Genomic DNA, 24,794 nt, shown 5'->3' with positions numbered 1-24,794 from the left:
AGAGAAGTCCTGTCGAGAGACATTCCGCCAGACAATATTGTGGAAAAATGACATCATGCCATTGGACTTTGATTAAAAGCTCAGCAAGCTGCCTGGTGACGTAGTCCTGAACTGTCAAAGTTGAACGGAAAAAAACATGTTCGGTTACACAAATTTTGTCAGCGAAGTAACAATTTTTGCATCAAAGTTTTTTCTCTTTGCACCTATCATCTGATGAACAACATGATTGCCAGCCGATTATCCCTTATGAAGATGCATTCCTATGGTTGATAGCGACTCTATACCCCAGAACAATAAAACGAAAGCACAAAAGATAAGGTCCTATCGTTGATGGGAGTGAAAACTCTAATTGATCTATAATTTACGATTTGATCATGCGTTTCACCAATTAAGAAACACCGAGACTGATAATGAATCATTCGTTATCTGTACGAAGGTTTAACCAATGGTTAGCGGGACTACTGTTTACACCTTCATAAGGTTCTTTTTTAATCTGCGCATTGACGGTTAAGTTGTCTGTCTGAGTTGAACCACAAAAAAGGACGTTATCATCTGCAGTCCTATTCGGAAATTGTTACCCATCAGTCTCGAATAGAGCTTTCATTGGTACGTCTTCAAACCCACGGCGACTCGGCAGCGTCAAGGTAGGGGACAATAGACAGGCTCCTCTACAAGTTTTGCTTGAAAACAACTCAGCCTTCTGCGTTATGCGTCCACTCTGGCGTAAACGGAAGCGTCGAATCAGTTGCAGGATTCATTGTGCCTATATTGGTTTTTGTGCTTTTCAAGTGGAGACTGTGCCAGATTTTGGGTGTGGAGTTGAAATCAGCATGTATAGGACTTTTTTCTGTCTATCGTGGATTTTTCTCCCAGGCTTTGCTTTCACAGTTCTGAGTTACAGCAGATCGGGTTTTCCAGTGCGTACCTGTACATTCGACTTCAAATCGTCGCGAAATTATAACAAGATATTTATTTCGGAGTCTCACGAAATGAGGATAAAGTCACGGTGGTTGTTACATCGACTGGTTTACGCTATAAGAGTGCGTAAATCTTCATCACACAATCTCAAGAATTATTTGCGTAATATGCACATCAATATCACTGAACTTTGTTTTTCACAATTTGCAAATTTTCTTTTTGTAATGTATATGTCGCCACGAGATTTGACATGGACGCCCTCTCATATATTGCCAACAAGCCGATACACTCGTCTCTCGGCAAACCTGCCCTAAATTCGCAAATGCTTTGCCGGGAAACTTATGATGACGAGATTTTACGTACATTTGTTCAGTACAGGAGATTCACTTATTATGTGTAAAATATGATCCTCCCCAATTTTCCTTTTACCGTAATCTAACCATAGACAGTATGTCTATGACCTAACAAGGGATTTTTTGTCGGTATATGAAACGGTTAAAACTACATTGGGGAAACTCAGCCTATGTTTGTATGTCATTGGCACGTTGCATCATGGGCAGTAGATGAATTTCCAAACGGTTGAAAATTATTTGTATACTCTTTCTTCTCCAGATATAAGCGACTCGGTGACACAATAACACTAACAAACCATGGCCGCTGGCAGACCACCAAAACCTCCTCCCGACGGAGGCTGGGGTTGGGCCGTTACCGCCGGTGCCTTCATCACATTGTTCTTCACCAATGGGCTGCCGCAGTCGTTCGGTGTGTTCTATGTGGAGTTTCGTGACTACTTTCAGGCCAGCGCCAAGTCAGTGTCCCTCATTGGAGCCCTTATGTTCAGCATGGTTTTCTTCATGAGTGAGTAATTATATCGAAAGTTGATTATCATGCTTCCTGAAACACTTGCCAGATGGTTTCCCGTGGTTATGCTACAGAGTTTGTGTGTTTGAATATGCTCAAAGATTGTGCTCTAAGTTCATAAACTTAGTCAACGGGTTGCATCGGCTCCATTTCTTCATCTGTACCCTTCGTCAATATGTCCGCGAGTCCGTTCGTGTGCCACAACCCCGTGAAACATTTGTTCAAAATCCTGGCACAAGTTTTAGATTTGTTTTTGCGATACAATCAAACGTGGCTATTTTCATGCGAGTTTTCCATATAGCTCGTATACTACTTGATTTCTTTCAAAGTTAGTAATAGGAAAATATCATCATGACTTGCACATTTACGTTTGATTCGAAATGGGATCAATGTGACCGACAAACTGGGAGATTTTATCGCAACGTGTACAGAGGTCACGATTTCATTGCACTTTGAAGTGATACTCGCTAGTAGTACGTGCATTATTGCACTGACACTGTCAACAAATAACGTCTTCGCAATTGATTTGTGTCTGCTTTATCAGCTACAACTCTTCACAAACAAAATATTTTTGTGACTGTGTATTAAATATATCCATTTTGCCCAACAAGAAGTTTCAATTTATGCCTGCTACAGCCTCACAGCCCCGTTGCTTTCAAAACAGGTCCGATCAGCGCTGGCTTAGCGAACACAAAAGGTTGTCGACCCATAGCCATGGTTGGCGGGGTGCTGGCATCACTTAGCCTCGTTATTAGCTCCTTCGCTCCGGGTTTGAAATTTCTCTACATTTTCATGGGCATCCTGACAGGTAAGGAAACATTAACACAATCTTGCATATCCACATATGAACATGCCGCCGGTGTATCAACAGTGGTCAGCTAAGAATCAGTGTAAGATATATACAGGAATTAAATTTATCAGAAATTGACAGTTTGTTTCTACATTAATTGTATATATAGATTAGTCTGAGAGGGAATTATGGCAAAGCGCTATTCATGTAATGCAATTTCTGATTTTCTACTTCTCTCTGTATACCTTATACTAGATGAGATAAGATGAGACGAAATGCAAAATCATAAATGTATGCTCCTTCTTCGTAATATATGTATTTATGTTGTATCAATTATTATTTACATTAATAATCATATATATCAACACAGAGAGAGTGGTCCGTGGCTAATGACGGCCAAATAAAAATCTAATATTTCCTGAAATCGGCGAATTCGATTTTAGGCGTAATTTCAATTTTTTGGGTCAGTTTTCATTTAGATATTGTGTTTTTATACTTATTATTAAGAATTTAGAACGATTTTCAAATTTGAGTCGGTCTCGAATTACAAACTTCGTTTCTAAAAATTCAGAAACCAGAATCGAGAAAACAGAAACGAACAGTCGTAACTTTCTTTTGGATGCTAGGGAGTCTCTCGGTCCTTCGTACCTACAGCATGTACAGTGTAGCGAAAATTAAAGCAAAATGTTCAAAATATTACATGGTCTGTCTGCCGAGTTGTCATGGCAACAGGTTTCCCTACCGGAACTTCTCTTGCCCTTGTGACCTTCTTTTGTAACATTTGGACTCCTAACAAAGGAAAGGTTTGCAGACGACTACATCATTGCTGATTATGGAGTTTTCTTAAGGTAGTCGACACTACAAGGCACTTCTCCCGCCGAGATCAGCTGTCTATTTATTCCAAAATCTCGTAGATTGACTGGATTAATTGGCAACCCGACATCCAACTAAACGGGAAATTTCAGCGATAGTGCCCTATTCCCGAAGTCCATTCCCTCCATAACTTTGAAATACTGAAAAAATGCCAAAAATTGAAGCAACCGTGACTGTCTCTAATATTGGGGTGACTTATTTCCTCTCGTCTGTATTGAAAAGTGCACAATATTACAGACAGCTTGGGCGAGCTTCTGGTCTATTACAAATTTATATGATAAACGTGACATGAGTAGGTTGGGAGTTTTGATTATTCGGCATCTCTCGTTTTGTAATAGATGAAAGGGGTACACATAGTGTGTGAGTATGAGTGGATATGGGAGGGGGCTGTCCCGGTTGCTTCTGTAGAATTTATAATTGTCAGACAAAATGGTGCTTTTTGTGCATTCTAAGACGGATGCCGATACAATTTCAAGTTCCCCTTACAGGGCTCGAAATTAACTTTTTTCCCTGGTAGTCCACTTGGGCTACCATTTTCTGAAGTTGGTAGCCCAGTGGCAATTACTGGTAGCCCATGCATATTTGGCTATTTTTCTTAATTCTGCCCATGAAGTGCATTTTCTAGTCATATGATGTGATTATTACATGCTTCATTTAATATCGAAAGTCGCGCGCTCCATAGGATTCTATGTTAACTCGACGATGACGTTGCGGGCCGCATACTTATTATTTGACTTAAAGTGAACCGGAACTATTTTCAACATGACAACTTCGGGATTTAAAAAAGAATAAGATTACATGTTTTACATAAGAAATACTATTTTCACAAAATTATGCGAAAAAATTCGACAAACCGCATAACAGTGATATAATATATCAATGTGCCGTTCGATGATTAAAATGATAAATTTTTTCCACAGATTTTCGTATAACATAGAAACAATTGAAAGCATTTAATTGCCATATGTAGGCTATGTGACCCAAACAAAATTATGCAAGAGAGGCATGTAATAAAAATATCATAGCCCAAAATAGGGACTATGTAAGCTCGGGGTAGGAGACCATTTGCCCTCCTTATGTCGGGCAAATGGTCACATACCCTAGGGCACATAGTCCCAATTAAGTTTGTGCAATATTTAAGCAATAAAGCACACCAAGCGATGGTATACCACGAGATTTTGACCAGTTCACGACATATATGCACGAGCGATACCGAGTGCATATATGAAGTGAAATGGTCAAAATCGAGTGGTATACCGTCGCTGGGTGTGATTTATTGCTATTACATCATAACAGTATATTGAAATTCTGGCATGGAACGTCATAAAAGGACTTTTCCTCAAGCCGGTAGTAGGTCGCCCAACGTCACTCCCGTCTACTCCAGTCTAGGACGAGAGTGACGTTGGGCGACCTACGTCGTTTTTTGGTCACGATTACAGTTTTCTTTAACAATTATCTACAACATCGACAAACAACAGCAAGGAATGACACATTGTTTTTTAATATTTTTTATTATCGTCATGATCATCATCATCATCACCATATCAACAACAACAACAACAACAAGATTACTCAATTCCCTGTGGTTTTAGGCGAGAAATTTTTCATGATCGTGGGCATTGTAGAGTAGATTCGTCAGTTACTGATGGCATTACGATGAGTATTTTATTGAATCGTATAAAACCGTACGCAAAGTGCACTACGTAAGGGACTGGTAAGTTTCTTAGGCCGGGCGGGGCGCGGGGGGGGGGGCGGTGGATCCAAGGAGGTGTCACCCTGTTTTTGACTTTAGTGATGGGGAGATCATCATGTCTTTAAAATGCCCAATATGGGGGGGGGGGGGCGTCAGTGTGTTTTTTTTAATTTCGACACGGACTCATACTTACCTAAAATGCATCGTGCCAATCACGAATTTCATCATTCACTCCTCCCTCGGTGGGAGGCCGTATAACGCCGGTAACACACAGCCCCTGCCATGCAGAGCTACGCCTATCGACACGATCATCGTGTCGTCTATACAGCCAGAACGGGTTCAACGTGTCACGGTGACGTTGAGCCGTCCGTCCGAGTTGGAGCACTAGCCGCGACGGCACGTCCATTCTATTCTTTGGATTAGCCACAGAGACTCAAACTTTCGTTGGACATGCCTTCCTTTTTTCCATGTCTCAATTTATCGCATTAGCTAACGTAGATCACGGCATCGATCGCGACAGACTGGTCTGTGCATGAACATGATGAAAGCGTCACGGCGAAGTGCAGGAAAAAAGTTCCGGTTGTTGACGTAGGACAGGGGTAATTCGGATTTCTTATCAGTCGCTATGTCACACAGGTGGCGTTCATGTGATAATGAAGATTATTGCCATTAAAACACGATAGATAGGCCTAGTATAATACAGTAATTAGGATAGCTTTTATCTGATCTTCGCTACACTGTTGCTATCCAAATGTGACAATCTGTCACGAGACTCCCTAGCACCCTTGTAAAATTTAACGTTGTTCGTTTCTGTTTTCCCGATTTTGATTTCTGAATTTAAAAAACGAATTTGAGATTCGAGATCATATCGACAAAACTAAATTCGAATATCGTGTTGAAGTCTGAATGGTGAGAACAAAAACATGCAATACTGAATTATAACTAACCCCATAAATTGAAACTACGCTAAAACCGAATTCGTCGATTTCAGGAATTATTAGAATTTTACTTGGCCGTCATTAGGCACGGACCGAGAGTGTCTATTTCGACTTCATTGACATTTATAAATGGTGTATTTCTTTCCTCTTCTTTAATTCTAGGATTTGGTTTTAGTTTAGGCTTCGTTCCCTGTTTAGGCATTATCGCGCAGTACTTCAAGAAAAAACACATCATGGCTACTGCCGTTTCAATGTCGGGCGTGGCACTCGGGACCATCATATTTCCTCCTTTGTGTAATCGAATGATAAACAAGTACGGCTGGAGATCTTCACTTTTTATATTAGGGGCAATGACTATGAATATACTTGTTGGTTCGGCTTTGTTCAGACCTCTCAATCCGACCCAAGTAGAAACCGACGAAGAATCCTCGTGTTCTGATTCTGAGGCAGATTCAGTCTCAAGGCTTGACGCTGAGTCGACGGATGTTGAATCGGCGTCCGATTCATCCGAATCAGAAGACAGTACGATCACCAAGAGGAAGCGCAGAACCAAGGAAATTCGAGCTAGTGACACGAATGGAAAACCAAAAGCTTTGGATCTTTCGGTTTTCAAGTCTTATCGTTACCTCTTGATTTGTGTGATTTGCGTTCTGGCAGGAATGTCGTTCGTCACTTCTGTCATTTTCTTGGTGCCATATGCGACGTCTCGAGGTATACCACTCAAGATGGCTGCTTACCTGATGTCTGTCTTTGGTTTGGTCAACTTCCTCGGAAGACTTCTCCAAGGGATCTTAGCCAACGCGGGGTTACTCACACCGACGAAATTTCTCTGCGTACATCTGCTGATCATCACCGTCGCTAACTTCCTGATTCCCTTTGGCAAGTCGTACGTGGCTTTTGTTGTCTATGCTGTGTTTGCTGGTTTGAGTATAGCCGGAATGTCAGCGCTTTTCCCCGCCTTGATAAGAGGAATGGTAGGGGACGAGAAGTTTCAATCGGGAGTCGGGTTGTCCCAGCTATTCGTCGGGTCAGGTCAATTCCTTGGTCCGGTAATATCAGGTATTTAAATTATTTGATTTGCATTATTCAATTTCCACTTTACTCAATGAGCTTATGACCTAGAAGAGGGAAAAAAAAAAAACAAAAACAACGGAAAAACCCAAACACATTTTATGCATTAACAGGTTACGTATATTGAAGACTAACTGGGATAGATACAGTTCAGTTTTCTTTAACGCGCAAAATTTTAAATGCTTTTTTATTTGGTTGAGTATTGAAGTTCGTAAGTGTCATAAAACAAACAAAAATGTAAACAAATCATTTTCCATATACCCGAAACGATCTCCATTGTATATCTATTATCCATGTTACACATATGAGGTTGTAGGCTTTTTTGCCTGCCAGTACCTTATCCAGTAAATATATTTGTTTACAATTCATCAAAAGTCAACAAAAATGTGCTACTATTACTTTAATCAATTGTGCACTTATTCCTCCATGCATGTTTTAACCTCGTTTGCAAACTTCAGTCGCTAGGCCATCCTTCGATCCTTATTGTTGTTCTCGTGGCATGAAAAATTTCCCCGTGAGTATAAGATAAAATCTGGCTTTTGCAAACGGCACATTCAACATTGTGATAATAATATTAATTGTAGAGTGTAACTATATGGTAAGGCCATTTTACAGTATAAGCAATAAAGTCTTCAATTATCTGTTGACCTTTTTCTCCTGACAGTGCTTATCTTCCTATGTTCTTTCTGCTCAGGAACGCTCATTGACAAAACTGGAGGATTTAAGGCGGCCTTCATGTTTTCTGGATTTTTGGCAATCTTGAGTTTTGTGCTGATGCTGCTTGAACCAGTTCTCCATAAACTTGAACTTGCCAAGGAGCTGACGAAAGAGAGTGAAGAGAAGGACATCGCAATTACAAAAACTGAATGATGAAACTGTACATCTCGAGGACCTTTGTAAAGAGGAGCGAGGCCAAAAGGGTAGGAAGATTTGGGGGAAAGGGGAGTCATTAGTTTTCTCACATCATTGACGAAGCGTCGTTTTTTCTTCCGGTGGTAAAGGCACGGATTCTTTGCTGTTTAAAGATTCTGTCTCTGTATTATTGTCCTATATCTGCTGAGATTGATTTCAATTCGATTAGATTTCATTTCAGGCGTTATCGACTTACGCACTGTCCTTCGTGCTCATATTGTTGAACTGCTCCGCATATTGCGAGTTTTACGAAAATAAGGAAGGGACGTCATCGGAGTATACGTAGCGGACAACTCGCTCATGCCTTATATTGTATCTACGACGAAAAAAGCAGTCAAAATATGATCGGGATAAACAAAGAATTGTTCTTGGTTTTTTTCCCCAACAAAGCAACAGAAGTTGCGAGTGATTTTTTTTACGAATCATATCCAGTAATATTGTGCCAGTGAATGCTGAGGAAATATGTCTCACTAAAGAAACGCAGCAACATTTTTTGTTCTCCGATGAAATTATTCACTGAAACAAGATGTAGTCGTTTAAACATTTTTTTAGCATTTTGTTAACTCTGTTATACGTCACGGTCACGATCAATTCTTAACCCTACTCACAATTACTTTTTGAATGAATAGTTGAATAGCTAAATAGATAAATAAATAAATAAACAAATAAATAATGACAATATTTTATTTATGGTATCAAAGAAATATATATTTGATCGGTCGGTTCTGTTATAGCTACTCCGCTCGCTACGGCTGCAAGTTACTAAGTGTACCTGGGCTTGAAATGTCAATTAATAGATTTTGTAGGTCAATGTACGGGTAAAGAGGCGAAAAAGACAAAACTCTTCATTGTTTGGAGACGGTTCACAATTGAAGATTCCTTTATGTAGGCAAACTTAAAAGCATGGCACCAGGAAATTCAGCCTTTGTCAGGAAATCTAAACATCCGAAGATTGATTCTGAATTCACGTTTCTTTGTCAACTCTTGGCTGCAGTGATATAAGAGATGGATGCCCGTCCTTGACTGTTAGTGCGGCATACATGATGAGCATTGCCTTGGCAATCACCCCTAGATCCTAGAATCCCATTGCTTTCTATCCTCTTCTGTCTTCAGTTACGGTGTGTGATCCGTCGAGAGGAACAGCGCCACCAACGACGGCTCTCACATCACTTTGATACAAATTGCACTATGGGGAACTTCCCTCGGTCCACAATACCTTTTGAACCCAAACGCGAGAGATGCACCCTGCTTCTGTACTTCTTCGCGCACAGCATTTCTTCCCGCTCGATCGTGTCGGTCCCTCTTGCCATGCCCTGGCAAAATATTAATTGGGAGGGATAGCCTAGGGTTTTTTCTTTGTGACGCAGTGATGCATGGGATCTTCAGCAAATGTGTACTAACGTCAGCATGGCAGTTACTTGGCATATTTACTTTAACCGTAAACCGTAGAGAGTACTACTGTCTGTGCTTTAACTCTATGAAGACGGACTGGCCAGTTAGTATATCTCGGCACATTAATCAGTAAATTTGTACAGTTAATTATGATTCGATCAGTTATAGGTGTTCTCCAACCCATCACTGACCTTTTAATTTGACGGCAACTTTTGTCCGAAATTAGGAACGTTTTGTATTAATTTGTAGTTTCATTTTAAGAACATAGATTTTATTCACTGTTGATAACTTTCATTATTTTATATACTTTCCTTGTACTATTGACAGTTTAGCTCTTCCCTTTTCCCACACATAGAGACTTTTAACTTTCAACCTCAGTATTTGTACATCTTTTTATACAGATTTGACAAATCTTATAAAACACCTTGTAATCTATTTGTTAATGCCTATACATGATCCATTTCTATTCATTTATTTTTATTTTTTGTCTGCAAGCATATGTGAGTGATTTGACTCAACTGCACTCCTCCTAATGGAATTAAAGTAAGTTGTGCTAATGATATATCTACATACACGCAGTGTGTTTTCAAGTTCTCTAGTCGGAAATTTCTATAACTGCAAAGCCTGAACAATAAGGTACGTTTTCCTCATCAATTTGTAATGTTCTTGCCGAGAGCAGCCTGTTTTTCATTGTGTCCCATACGTACACCCGGCTCTGTGTCCCTCCCTTTCAGGTAAATAATCCCTAACCCACCCTTCAACAATTTAGTGCAGCAACTTTATACTTCGAGGTGATACATTGGACTCTACGATATGACTGTCTGCACCGCGCACCAGGTGTTTGTGAGCAGGTGCTACGTTGTCAGTTGTAACTTCGATCGCTACTTCACCTATGCTTCTCAAATTATCGAGCGATGCGTATCGCCTATCGAGAGTATCAAACGTCTTCTATCTACGTTTAAATTCAGAGAGCATAACTATTTATCGACCTAACACTGTTTAGTGTGGTAGGCTGACGAGCGTGGGTCAACCAAGAAGGTTGGTCATTCCTGCTCTTTTGTCAAAATGTCGAGCTGAGTCAATATCCCGTTGGATGAATACGTGGCAGGAACTGTTTTTGTCGCAATACTACAAGACAGTACAGTGGGGAAAAGAGAGAGAGAGAGAGAGAGAGAGAGAGAGAGAGAGAGAGAGAGAGAGAGAGAGAGAGAGAGATCAAATATGGGGTCAGCTTCACCTCATCGGACTTTGGCTAATGCTTCATTAAACTGATTGTTGTTGAGGTACTTACGTGTTAAAGTTGATGAAAATGGATGACTAAACTATACTTTGTTTTTTGATAAATTCAGTGACCTTTTAACACCAAAGAACTTTTCTCTGACATGCATAATTAAATAAACAGCAGCCTTATTGTGCAAATGTCGCGCTTAACTGTGTGCTGACCGATGAAGACATATTCTTTTGGTAACAAAATGACTCGATACATCAACAAATTTAACCAAACGAAAAAGTTAACTTTTGTCCTGCACAGATTCCCTCGATATACTTTTCGACGACCTGTTCATATCATTAGTCGATCAACCAACCCATTGGGTCATGGTGAAGCATGACTCTTTGAAGTACACAGGGTCATTCGATGTAGCGGGGTTCGCATATCGTTTTCATCCTTCTTTTTATCTACCCGTTGATCGATCGACCTTCAGACTGCCAGCATTGAAGAGCCAAAGCTGCGTTATCTCCCAGTGTGACCCTTCCTCGATATTAATACCCATCTGTCGGAAACGGGCTTCTTTCGTTGTCATGTCTGCAAACCGGCGGCGCCTTTAGCGACCTCAAGGTAAGTAACGGTAACCTCATGGTAAATAACTCATATCCAAAACAGTGCAGTATTTCAAGTTTTTAAGCCCATAAGGTGTTTTCGCGAGGGTGGTATGGAGAGACGCTTGGAGGAGGGGGTGGACAAACGTTGAAATAATCGTGGCAACATTTCTGTCTGTCACCCTAAGTACATCCATATTTGATTTTCTCAACAAACCAAAAATATAGAATTGTCGGATACGAGCTTTAGGGCCGCCATATCTCATTTAAACTCATAGCCGCTCGTTTCAAGTGTGTACTCGTGTCATCATAAAAAAAATCATGATAATAATAATATTTATTTCGGAAATGGGCTCAGCAAGTGGGGATAAAGTCTAAATGGGTGTAAGGTTGACTGTGGCGCACAAAACGAGACAGCGAAATTTCGTATAACCAACACGGAGTGATCATGCATGGACAAGCAAGCTCTAAGCATTATCGCCAAGATTAAACTGTTGTAGGCCTATATGTTAAAAAGTATACTTTTAGCGCAGATTCAAAACAGTCAGAATGTAACTTGAATACGCAATGAAATAAAGAGTCACGAGCTAAGGAACTCCCAAGACAAAAACAGATGATCTCATGCTCTGACCCCAGTATCAAGAACCTTGTGTTTTCTCCAGTTACTTTCTTCAAAATATGCATAACTCTGGCTAACATTCTTGTTAGTTTCAATTAGTTCAGCTATAATGTGGTCTGCTTTTTGTTAGTTTTGTCAATTTTTCATCGACATGCCGATTAACTTTATATCATTGTATTTTGTGAGTATGGATATCTTCTTATCTTTGGTAATACTGTTGAACATTCTCTCATTTTGCGTATGAACTGAACACTGGCAACATTATGACCGTAACAAATAACTGTATCACCCGGTCCGTCGCCTTAGCATAGTCTCTTTAAGGTAGAACGCGCCTCGGGGACAGATAGTCGGACTCCCAAATTTCTACAATTATTTTCTGATCTACCACTTTTGGGGGCTCATTTTAAAGCTCCTAGAGAAAGAAAAACTTTTATTGGCTTAGTTTTTTAAAAATCCAAAATTTAGTTTTTCTCCCTTAGAGTTAACACAGGAATGGCGGCCATTTTGAATTTCAAATATCGCAAAATGTTCGGTATTTTGTTTCGCTAGTTCCAAACTTTGCACGATGACCCTCGATCTTTATTGATGATTTTGTAAGAGAATGGTCGAAAGTTTCATTCAGGAAAGTTTGAGCAAAAGTTTAAGTCATTTTCGAGGCCCATACCACCTTAAGAAACAGGCGAGGGCGACTGCCCGGGGAAACACCCTTTGCCAGCGAAGTTGAAATAATTGATAATTCCATACTTACGCCTTACTTAGGATAATAGTCCTATATTGCATTTTTACCATTACCGAAAGAACAAGATGAAAAATACAGTCTAACCTCATTGTTTACACTATACGCGTCACGTGATGTCGAGATGAGTTTCACCTCTGTACATCGTCTGACGGGGTCATAATGGTGGCCACTTACACATTTAGTTGCCATGATCCTGACTGCCGTTATATTTCACACAATAGCTGTGGTTCTTATACTAAGAACCGCGTTTCCATGGCCATGTCTGTAGCCGCGGTAAGTCCTCGTCAATCAACTGCATAGATAACATCGGGTTTAATCGTTGTCGGCATTGGTTGAACTTTGCGCGCGTTTCAATAGCTTCAAGTAATACACGTTTTAACTCGTGCGACGTCGCAAACCTTATACTGTACTTTGTCAGCGTCACGTGCTTATCTGCAGTGCCAAACCTGAAAGTCACGTAATACGGATGTTGGTGATATTGTCACCTACACTTCATAAAGTACACAAGCACTGGCAGATACACGGTGTACGATAAGCCTTCAAAAGTAAAACAAGAGCGAGTAGATTATCGCCGGCTAGATATGTATGTAGTTTCTTATTTGAATGACCTGAACACGGTTTATGAGCGCACAGACTGGAGGTGCCTCTTTAGTTCTGCAATACTAGCCACCTTATATGGCGTTGAATGCCTGCCAAAATTAAGCTATGACATTTGTAATTACGACATGCCTTTCGCAATTACGAAATGCCATGATGAGATGCAAAATGCGAATATTTGACATGCAGACTTGACATTCGTAATTACGACATGCCATGATGAGGTACAAAATGCGAAAATTTGGACATGCAGACTTGACATTCATAATTACGACATGCCATGATGAGGTACAAAATGCGAATATTTGGACATGCCGACTTGACATTCATAATTACGACATGCCATGATGAGGTACAAAATGCGAATATTTGGACATGCAGACTTGACATTCATAATTACGAAATGCCATGATGAGGTACAAAATGCGAAAATTTGGACATGCGGACTTGACATCCATAATTACGACATGCCATGATGAGGTACAAAATGCGAAAATTTGGACATGCGGACTTGACATCCATAATTACGAAATGCCATGATGAGGTACAAAATGCGAAAATTTGGATTGTTGCATTTCGATGCACATTTTGATTATATTCAGAAGATTTTGTGGCACAAACTCAGATAGAGAAGCATTAATATTCACATCTCACTTATTCAAGACTGGCTGGGAGCAACACTTCCATTCAGTTAACATCATTACGCCATTTATTATGCCAAGAAAGATGAAGCCAAGACATTTTGCCCTCCCTGGTCTCAGCCAGAAATGGTTATACCTTACAGAGTTTTTTCCCACGGAATGAAAACAAATGTACTTGGGCTGAGGCCCAAGTACAATAATGGCATGTCTGCATTTCGCATCGCATAATGGCATGTCTGCATTTTGCATCGCATAATGGCATGTCAGCATTTCGCATCGCATAATGGCATGTCTGCATTTCGCATCGCATAATGGCATGTCTGCATTTCGCATCGCATAATGGCATGTCTGCATTTCGCATCGCATAATGGCATGTCTGCATTTTGCATCGCATAATGGCATGTCCGCATTTCGCATCGCATAATGGCATGTGTGCATTTCGCATCGCATAATGGCATGTCCGCATTTCGCATCGCATAATGGCATGTCCGCATTCCGCATCGCATAATGGCATGTCCGCATTTCGCATCGCATAATGGCATGTCCGCATTTCGCATCGCATAATGGCATGTCCGCATTTCGCATCGCATAATGGCATGTCCGCATTTCGCATCGCATAATGGCATGTCTGCATTTTGCATCGCATAATGGCATGTCCGCATTTCGCATCGCATAATGGCATGTCTGCATTTTGCATCGCATAATGGCATGTCTGCATTTTGCATCACATAATGGCATGTCCGCATTTTGCATCGCATAATGGCATGTCTGCATGTTGCATCGCGGGTCTTCATTGCGCATGATCAAATGCAACTTCGCATTGAATGTCCCCATAGCAATTAAATTCTCGCATTCTTCATGTAAGAATGTCAAGTCCGCATGTCCAAATTTTCGCATTTTGTACCTCATCATGGCATGTCGTAATTAAGAATGTCAAGTCTGCATGTCCAAATATTCGCATTTTGTACCTCATCATGGCATGTCGTAATTACGAATGTCAAGTCTGCATGTCAAATATTCGCATTTTGCATCTCATCATGGCATGTCGTAATTGCGAAAGGCATGTCGTAATTACAAATGTCATAGCTTAATTTTGGCAGGCATTCAACGCCATACACCTTATGTATCTTCTATTATCAGACAGAAGAGGAACATTCATTGTGTCATGAATAGTGTGGAATTGTTCCCTGCAAAGACTTTGTACTCCACGCAGGGTGTTTCGACACGCCAACATTTTATATCTCCCATCTCTGTTTATGATCTGTTTACACGACAATGGAAATTTAATCTGATACGTTTTTCTTTTTTAGATATAAGTGACCCAGTGACACAGTAACACTAAGAAAACATGGCCGCTGGCAGACCACCAAATCCTCCTCCCGACGGAGGCTGGGGTTGGGCCGTTACCGCCGGTGCCTTCATCACATTGTTCTTCACCAATGGGCTGCCGCAGTCGTTCGGTGTGTTCTATGTGGAGTTTCGTGACTACTTTCAAGCCAGCGCCAAGTCAGTGTCCCTCATTGGAGCCCTTATGTTCAGTATGGTTTTCTTCATGAGTGAGTATTGATATCAATAGTTGGTGACACGATGTCGATTTTGATATGAAAAACTGCGTTCACCAATGACTGAAAGGCAGGAGAGGTCCATCCACGGTCAAGATACGGTTGTCGCGAGGTCATAGCTGTAAACAGGGGAATATATAGCTGTGGAAACGCAGCTATCTGTCTGCGGGTAGCGTGCGTCGCATGCTGATAATCAAAAGGTCAACCCCGCCACGGATAGCTGCGGGCCAACTGGCGGCGAAAATGGGTCCATTACGACGACACTGACCACTTGTGTCGGAACTTTGAACGGCAAAATAAACCAAAGTGAGTTTAATTCAATAAAATGACCAATACCTGCCTGAACTCTGATTATTGCTCATTCCCTAACTCCTTTTGTGAATAAAATCTCTGGTTCGTTTACGTGATTCGGCTGATTTTCCAAGGAGTACTCAAGATTTTTACCCTGACCGGCCGTCACGCTATACACATTCGAACGCACGACGTCTTATTAGCATATCAATAGTAGTCAAAGTACGCTGCTGGGGTGAAAATCTTGAGTACTAAAATCAGCCGAACCTGAGGTTTGGTAGCCCATGCATGAATGGAGAGGGGTTTTTTTGTAAAGGATATTTTTATTTATATCTAGAAAATGAACGATTTATTTTGCATGATTCTATCCAGTAAGTGAATTTTCTAGTCATTCGACATCAATACCTGCAGATCATAGCATTAGGAGAACGGTATAGCATGTGCAGTGGACAACGGTGACGCCTCAAAGTTTGACGACCTATTCACACATACGCAGAGCTTATATGCAAATTTTGATGTTCGCAATGACAACGACTTTTCACTCAGCATGTGTAAACATAACATGGCTAAAAATAGATTGGCTATGAATTTCAGGATGGCAACTTGGTACAGTCATGTTCCTAATACTTTCGTGGCAATTTTGACTAAATTTCCCCACCATATCTTTGGATGATCTCGTACACTTAGGAAAGCGAAATTTATGGATGGCCCGACAGCTTTTTCTTTGCAGTTTGAATAATTTTGTGTTTAATTGTGATTGATAAATTGTGATTAGATAACTATGAAAATGAATTTTCATTGGCCATCATTTCCCGAGCCTGTTATCCAAGTACATCAGTTCAGATAATGATATTTTATTGAAAGTTTGTCGCAACAAAGTCGACGTCCTTTCTGTGTCCAGCTGGGTTGACTGTATGAGCGTCGGTCATCTCACAGCGATAAAAATCATGTCGCCCACTAAGTAATTTCATGTCCCAAGTTTTGGTAGTCCGTGTGGGCCACCATTTCATTCGTTTTGGTAGCCCCAGGGAAAAGTTGGTAGTCTATGGACGCGGGACTACCGCTAATTTCGAGCCCTGAATCATATAGACGTGTGTAGATACGCAAGCGTATCTATACACACGTCTATGTAGACTTGGTTCAAGTCGGTGAATTAAAAAAAAACATTTATAATAGTTTCTCTTGTGTCTCTCCTATTCGTACAAACCTATTCGGAATTTGGTAGCCCAGGCCAGGTTTTCCCAGCCATTGAATGCATTACCCTTGAGTCTGCGCAGTATAGTGAGTTAGTTTCTGCCGGGTGAAACTCCCATGTACAGCGTCCACTCAAGTCACGCGCGCGTTTCACATGAAAGCGAAATACAACTATTGCGTTCACTCCACTCAAACATTCGCAAATCACAGACTTGAACCAAGTCTAACGTCTACGGTACGCCTAGGCGTAAGCTTAGTCACGGTCCCTCCACAAAATTTGGTGGAGGGACTGTGGCTTAGTGCAGAAGTTTAGAAGACTGTGACTGTGGTTCAATCTCTACGAAAACCTGGCCTGGGCTACCAAATTCCAAGCAGGTTTGTATGAAATAGGAGAGACACAAGAGATATTACAAATGATTTTATTTTGTATTTTTTAAAACTTCACCGACTTCGAGGGGAACCAAGTGTAAAGGCGTCTAAGTGAGCTATTGTACCATGACGTCATGGTTTTTGGCGAGTTCCACCTGTTGAGGGCGCGCTAGTACTGGGCTCGGCACGATATAACAGCAAGCAATGAAAAAAGTGCACAGTACCGCTATTCGAAATTATGACTTATTATTATTCGTTTGACACCAAAATAAGGGATTGTTGATCTTTTACTGGCCATTTACGGATCTATGTAGTCATACCTTATGCCGAATATGCCCTTGTTTTCTATTTATGTTTGTTCTAGAATGTTACCGCCATTATCATGTGGCGGTAATCATGACAGTTCTTGCGAACGCAAACCTTACATTACAATATTCAACCTTTATTGGCATCCGAAATCATTCAGTCCCCTTTTCTTTCTACACAGGTCCGATAAGTGCTGGCTTGGCAAACAAAAGAGGTTGTCGGCCCATTGCCATGGCTGGTGGAGTGTTGTCGGCGCTGAGCCTCGTTATCAGCTCCTTTGCCCCGGGCTTGAAATTTCTCTACGTTTTTATGGGTATCCTTACAGGTAAGGAACCAGTAAAACCTAAACTGACGATTTCGCCGCATATAAATACAAAGTGATGTCACAATACAAATAAAAAATGCAGAGATCAAATTCATTTCTTGCAGCTGAGAATTGCAGACAGTCCTTTATTTTCTGTCCTGATCGTCACGCTCTTTAGACTCGACGAGAAATGGCCCATGCACCTTTTTATTTCTAGATATCGTTAAACTTCATGTCAGAGAGAGAGAGAGAGAGAGAGAGAGAGAGAGAGAGAGAGAGAGAGAGAGAGAGAGAGAGAGAGAGAGGGGGGGAAAGAGAGAGGAGATAGACTGAGAGAAAGAAACTGACAGACAGAGAGGAGTGTTTCAGTTGTTTATATTTGATTCGAATTAACATTTATAAGCTGGTATTTCACATCTCCTTTTTTTTCTCTCAGGATTTGGTTTCAGTTTAGGCTTCGTTCCCTGTATAGGTATCGTCGGACAGTACTTCAAGAAAAAACACATCATGGCCAATGCCATTGCATTGTCGGGCGTAGCCCTCGGGACGATTATTTTTCCTCCCTTGTGTAATCGAATGATAAACAAGTACGGCTGGAGATCTTCACTTTTTCTATTAGGGGCAATGACTATGAATATACTTGTTGGTTCGGCTTTGTTCAGACCTCTCAATCCGACTCAACAAGAAACCGACGAAGAATCCTCGTGTTCTGATTCTGAGGCAGATTCAGTCTCAAGGCTTGACGCTGAGTCGACGGATGTTGAATCGGCGTCCGATTCATCCGAATCAGAAGACAGTACGATCACCAAGAGGAAGGGCAGAACCAAGAAAATTGGAGCCAGTGCTACGAATGAAAAGCCAAAAGCTTTGGATCTTTCGGTTTTCAAGTCTTATCGTTACCTCTTGATTTGTGTGATTTGCGTTCTGGCAGGAATGTCGTTCGTCACTTCTGTCATTTTCTTGGTGCCATATGCGACGTCTCGAGGTATACCACTCAAGATGGCGGCTTACCTGATGTCTGTCTTTGGTTTGGTCAACTTCCTCGGGAGACTTCTCCAGGGGATCTTAGCCAACGCGGGGTTACTCACACCAACGAAATTTCTCTGCGTACATCTGCTGATCATCACCGTCTCCAACTTCCTGATTCCCTTTGGCAAGTCGTACGCGGCTTGTGTCGCTTATGCAGTATTTTCTGGTTTGAGTATAGCGGGAATGTCATCGCTCTTCCCGATCTTGATAAGAGGAATGGTCGGGGATGAGAAATTCCAGTCGGGAGTCGGGTTGTCCCAACTCTTCATCGGATCAGGTCAATTTCTTGGACCAGTGATATCAGGTATTCTAGCTTTTGTCTTTCGTTTTCATTTCCAAATAGCCATGTTACTATAAGATTGCGTATGCTCAGAGCATGAAGAGTCAGCTTTTTAACGTTTGTTGCGCTTCCCCGAAAGGATTTATTCAATTCCCTGTAACATAAAAAAATACAGAACACAAACTTTTACTTGCTAAAGTATGAAAATGCACGAGTGTCAGGTAAAAAAAGAAAATGTAAAAATATCTTTCTCACATGAGTTAAACTTCCAATAAGCTTAAAACATAATCTCCTTCATCGTACAACAGGATAGTTTTTAGTCCCCCTCTGTATGCCAGTACTTTAATCTCAGGCTAATTTTGTTAAGATTGGTAGAGTGTGAACTGGTGTGTCCACAGAGAATCGTGCGCTTTTGAATGCGTGTGATACGGCCTGAACGACTCATTCCCTAACATTTAAAAGAACGTGTGGCCACGAATAGAAAGGTTAAACAGGGGTAGCTGAAACAAGAAAAGTCAAATTGATTAACTATAGTAATTGGCAACAGACACGAAACAAGGCTAAAATACAAACTTTCACCTTTGAATGACAAGCAACGAAAACAACCGTATGATTTACCGCAGAACCGCTGCTGCTGGGGATAAGCGGATTAGTTGATTTTCTCGCAAGTTAAATTATTCAAAACAACGATTGATTCGGTTGACATAAATGGCTTGACGACAGTAGTTCTGGCATTATATTTATAACAGATAAATATGCTCTCCGTATTCACCATTGGTAACAGGATAATTGCGACATTTGATCGCCATAGTCAATTTTTGTTGCCTTTGTAAAATATCTCCAGTCAATTTTTTTCAGATATTTGCTGAAATTTTGATAAAAAACTGTAGCTAGTGAAATATGGTGACCATTTGGTTCAAAATTGTAAAACAATTACAGAAAAATTCATTAAATTGGTAAAATGTTGCACTAAAATTTTGGTGGGAAAAATTACAGCACTTAAAGGGTTAACACACATAGGTCGGTGAAAATGTACCTAATTGAGGCTGTCCAGAGTTTCCTATTTGATTGTATAAAAATTTCGCGTGGCCTTGGCAGCATCAATCTCACACTCTTGGCAGTCACAAACTAGAGACAAGGTCAATCAACTTCAGGTTTCGTATCAGTAATCACGTATGCCCACTGAGCATGCCTGCATGAATACCACTTGAAGGTTTGATCCTTGGGCGTTTTTTAATCTAGTTCTCCCGGACCGAGAACGTGTCTGGCGCGCACACGACGAAGTTCCGACTTTTGAAAATTGCAGATACCACCCATCATAGTAGAGATTGTAGCCATGATAATGCGTGTAATGTTGTCTATATGAAACCTTGCATTAAACGAAGTGATGAATGTTTTCACTACATTTTTACAAGACAGAGGCTGTCTTTGTGTATTCTCTCCCCAAACCAGGAACGCTCATTGACAAAACGGGAGGATACAAGGCTGCCTTCATGTTTTCCGGATTTTTGCTGCTCCTCAGTTTTGTCCTGATGTTACTTGAGCCTGTTCTCCAGAAACTTGAACTTGCCAAGGAGCTGAAGAAAGAGAGCGCGGAGATGGGCGAGGGGAATGAAATGGAACTGGCGAAGAGTAAATGAAGCCGAACTTGAGGTGGACTTTTGTAGAGGGGTGAACAGGTCAAGAAGGCTGGTAAAGGGATCAGTTAGCTCTAATGTCATCTATGAATCGTCTTTGATTTATCGACAGTGAACATGTAAACCTTGCCGATTGTTAAATTCTTTGCCAATACATTCTTATGCACTCGACTTTGGAGAACCTTTTCAAAGACGTACGAATATGGTTTTCTACAACTTCCACCTGAATCACAGGTCATCGATGTGCTTGATATAATTGTAATTTCATCAAAGAGTTATCGCATAAAGCTTTGTGCGTTTTACTTTCACCGTAAAACTGCGTCACATCCGCTCAGCGACGAGAAAAATTCCGAGGTGTTATTGGTTCAAAGGTCATCATTGAAAAGGACAAAGTTGCCGTGTTATTGTCAAGAAAACATATTCTTCGTCTTCATCAACCATGAACTCGGATTATGTCCATGATTGACAAGAATGAATGAATGAGAGTAACCCACAATTAAACAGTTCTTTTACTGATATAGCTGAATTCTAATCATTACAAAAGTGATGAAACAGTGTGTAAAAAGAGCGACTTTGTCCTTTGACGTGCAACTTGCACAAGTATGACGTAAAATCTATGCGAATGAGAACGTTTGTGTAGATTTGAAACATTGGCGACAAACTGGTACCGATTTCACTTTGTTTTTTTCGCGCCTTTAATACTTAATTGTACAACACTTCACTTTTGACGAAATAGTGTTCGTCAAATATGAGATGTGAATTATTTACTTATCATGACAATAGGATAACTTTGAACCTGTCAAAAAGTATGTAACCGAAATGCCTATGTCAGAAGCATGTATCTTTATATTGTTATTCTAGAGAGACACGTCATACGGAAATGAAATAAGGTACAAACTGCTCTTCTTCTGTTACAATATATATTGTTGAACGATATCACCAGAGCGAACAAATAATGCCATGTTGTATCTCTTCCATCGCATTTATCAAACTCATGTATATCCGCTTGATTTTAGGGCTTTATTGAATTATATATTCACGCAGTTATGCCTTGGCAGGGGAACAGTTTGAAACGACCACTGGCCCTTTCTTAATAGGGACGGCTTTGCAATCTGTTCACGTTTTTGGGGATGTTTGGGTCGTGTTTTTGTATCCGTGGTGTCACTTCTATGTGGCTCATACTTTTAAAAATTCTACCTTCTCTTAGCAGTAATAAGACTGAAACATCTCCTTAATTGAGGAGGGGTTTCGCGTTGGCCATGGCTTGTCAAGTCTAGCGGGCGTAAATTTTCATCACATGTCCAGCTATATGGATGCGGGAACTGTGATAAAGTCTACTAAAATGCCCAGTTAAAATTAATGGCAACTGTGCGAGTTTTGGGTTTGTTTTATTGTCAGTATTGTTTTACCCATGTGTGAATTACCCTATTTTCTTGTTATCTTTTTTATTTACGTTTCATACTACTTAAGAAAATGAAAAGTTAGTTAGATTAAAATATATCGTATACCATTTGCAGTAATTGTGTCGGTATGTAAATGAAATTAATAAAGCAAAATGTAATTAAATACCAGTGGTACTATTAAAAAACAAAATTTTGTCTTAGGTCTCTGTCTGTCTGTCTGTCTGTCTGTCTTTGTCTGTCTTGTCTGTCTCTGTCTGTCTGTCTGTCTGTATGTCTCTGTCTCTCTCTGTTCTTTTCGTCTATCAATACAGCAAATTTGAAAGAGTGTTAGCCCCTCTCCCATGCGAGTGTTCCTATCGTGACGGCAGGTGCTATTAATGTGACCATACCTAGAGTCCTAGAGATCAATGAACTGTCTTGAACAACATTTCATGTTTCTTATCTCTTGATACAGTTAAGGTGTGTTTACGGGAAAATCACATACTCTTTACTTTCCTAATATCCATCGACTAAGGTTGTAACATTTTTATAACGCCGAAATTATTTTGAGACACTTTTACGTCGATATCTTTACGGATGCGTGTCTCAGTCTGTTTTCATAGCCTTGCTTTCTGTCATGGAATCTTAGATCTGACATTTAAAACTGTTTTATTAGTGTGTTTTTTTTTCGTTTTTTCGCCCTCACTGCTACTATTTGCCTCAAGCAAAGTATGACTGCATTTTGATTAAATTTTATCCAAATCGATGACGTCACAAAGACGCTATCATGTCGCAGACCGGTAATAAACACTACTGCGAGGTCATACCTTCTCGGAGGTTAACGGTTCATCCGTACTTTTAATCTTTATTCTTTCTTTTTTATCTCTCAAAATTATTTTATATCCTCTCTTAATTTGCGCAAAGTCTGCAGGTTAATCTCATATGCATCAGTCTAACGAGAATTGACGTGACAAGGTTTGATGCCGACTAGAACCTTTGCCTATGATTAAAGTAGTCTTTCTCAACCGCAAAACGGTAAATACCCAACTGTTACTGTCGGTACATTGAAAACTGTAAGTTTCAGTTTGCCCAGAATCTCCTCTTATCTTTTCTTACTGTATTACTATATACTATATCTTTTCGTATATATATATATATATATATATATATATATATATATATATATATATATATATATATATGTATGTATGTATGTATGTATGTATGTATGTATGTATGTATGTATGTATGTATGTATGTATGTATGTATGTATGTATGTATGTATGTATGTATGTATGTATGTATGTATGTATGTATGTATGTATGTATGTATGTATGTATGTATGTATGTATGTATGTATGTATGTATGTAGTACGTATGTATGTATGCATAACTATGTATATGTCTGTATCTATGAGTGCATAAACACAGTACACACATAATGCTTAAACGGCATTGGATAAAACTTTCTGGTGTAGACACAACACGGCTGCGCCGTGGTGCAATGCCAGGTCAAAAATTGAGTACCGAGGGATAAACTGTTGAATACCTAAGGTTATACATGTACCGTGCTATTGGCTTTCACTTAAGGCAGTATGCACCTCAAAAGTGAAAGGTCTAAACCTTTGCTCAAACTTTCAACAGTAAAACGTTCAGCCATTCTACATCTAAATCAAGAACAAAAGTCAGGGGCTACCGTGCAAAGTTTGGTGCTAGAGAAACAATTTGAAATTACCTGACATTTACCGACATTTGAAATTCAAAATGGCCGCCATCCCTGTGTTAACTCCAGAGTGGAAAAACATAATTTTCGATGTTAAAAAACCTAAAAGACGACGGAATTTTTTCTTACTCCTAGAGCTTTAAAATGAGCACCCACAAGGGATAGATCAGAAAAGCATTGAAAAATTTGAGTTTGAATATCTGTCCCCGAGGCGCAATCTACTTTGAATGGTGACACGACGACATGGCAGGATTTCATGAAGCATATACACAACGCGCTAACCATTGTAGGGGAAGTTAATATCAATCGACATTATGAGAGTATTACCAAACACCTTAATAAATAACGGAACATGCAGGCTGTGGAATACGGAAAGAACAGCGTTTACTTTGAAGGAGTGTAGTCGATGATCGCATGCGTTTGTGGATAGATAAAAAATATAAAAAAAATCGCAGGATACGAAAGGACGGTGCAACTGTTGCGTATTTGTCACTTTAGTGAACTGGGTAAAGTGCATTTGCGGGAACACTATTATGGTTGTCTCTGTTTTCGTGATTTTTTTGGAAACCTCTTATCTTAGGTGTGCAGAGTCAAGGTGCTGCACCAAAGGTCATGGCGAAACTTTACCTGTGACGCCGACAACGGCCGATAAACAAATTGATGACATGAAGTGAGCTGTTCGTCCCTGAGAAAAGCGGCCTTTCCGCCGTAAACAATCAATAGTGTTGCATGTATCGACTTTGAGAACCTTAGCTTGTGCGGTCTGCATTGCGTCATTAACCCTTGTTGTTTTCTGTACAAATGTATTATATAGTGTTATTCGATATTTCATGTATGTTTACGCAAAACGATA

General features: G+C 40.3%; 2 protein-coding genes across 3 annotated transcripts; both read left to right on the top strand.

The window, feature by feature from the left end:
• The first annotated feature begins 518 nt into the window (after positions 1 to 518).
• Positions 519 to 9,527, top strand: LOC139149767 (monocarboxylate transporter 2-like). Its single transcript, XM_070721740.1, has 5 exons — positions 519 to 644; positions 1,531 to 1,776; positions 2,444 to 2,587; positions 6,236 to 7,132; positions 7,839 to 9,527. The coding sequence occupies exons 2-5, from the start codon at positions 1,569 to 1,571 to the stop codon at positions 8,012 to 8,014; spliced, it is 1,425 nt and encodes a 474-aa protein (XP_070577841.1). The 5' UTR covers positions 519 to 644; positions 1,531 to 1,568; the 3' UTR covers positions 8,015 to 9,527.
• LOC139149766 (monocarboxylate transporter 2-like) lies at positions 9,517 to 22,427 on the top strand. Of its 2 annotated transcripts, XM_070721738.1 has the most exons (6): positions 9,517 to 10,084; positions 11,152 to 11,285; positions 15,173 to 15,418; positions 17,766 to 17,909; positions 18,325 to 19,221; positions 20,650 to 22,427. In XM_070721738.1, the coding sequence occupies exons 3-6, from the start codon at positions 15,211 to 15,213 to the stop codon at positions 20,835 to 20,837; spliced, it is 1,437 nt and encodes a 478-aa protein (XP_070577839.1). In that variant the 5' UTR covers positions 9,517 to 10,084; positions 11,152 to 11,285; positions 15,173 to 15,210; the 3' UTR covers positions 20,838 to 22,427. The 2 variants fall into 2 exon arrangements, with proteins under 2 accessions (XP_070577839.1, XP_070577840.1); XM_070721739.1 differs by lacking the exons at positions 9,517 to 10,084; positions 11,152 to 11,285 and adding an exon at positions 12,748 to 12,897.
• Positions 22,428 to 24,794: the final 2,367 nt, after the last annotated feature.

This window comes from Ptychodera flava, chromosome 14 (assembly GCF_041260155.1).
Source record: "Ptychodera flava strain L36383 chromosome 14, AS_Pfla_20210202, whole genome shotgun sequence".
Lineage (NCBI taxonomy): Eukaryota > Metazoa > Hemichordata > Enteropneusta > Ptychoderidae > Ptychodera > Ptychodera flava.
The sequence above is the reverse complement of the archived record's forward strand: the minus strand, read 5'-3'. Positions and strand labels throughout refer to the sequence as shown.

What these genes read in the sequence shown, in the direction of transcription:
- LOC139149766 (XM_070721738.1), top strand. Translation starts at nt 15,211, where the DNA reads ATGGCCGCTGGCAGACCACCAAATCCTCCTCCCGACGGAGGCTGGGGT. An exon ending in TTTTATGGGTATCCTTACAG is followed by an intron (nt 17,910 to 18,324) that starts GTAAGGAACCAG and finishes TTTTTCTCTCAG; the next exon opens with GATTTGGTTTCAGTTTAGGC. An exon ending in TCTTGGACCAGTGATATCAG is followed by an intron (nt 19,222 to 20,649) that starts GTATTCTAGCTT and finishes TCCCCAAACCAG; the next exon opens with GAACGCTCATTGACAAAACG.
- LOC139149767 (XM_070721740.1), top strand. Translation starts at nt 1,569, where the DNA reads ATGGCCGCTGGCAGACCACCAAAACCTCCTCCCGACGGAGGCTGGGGT. An exon ending in CAGCATGGTTTTCTTCATGA is followed by an intron (nt 1,777 to 2,443) that starts GTGAGTAATTAT and finishes CTTTCAAAACAG; the next exon opens with GTCCGATCAGCGCTGGCTTA. An exon ending in CCTTGGTCCGGTAATATCAG is followed by an intron (nt 7,133 to 7,838) that starts GTATTTAAATTA and finishes CTTTCTGCTCAG; the next exon opens with GAACGCTCATTGACAAAACT.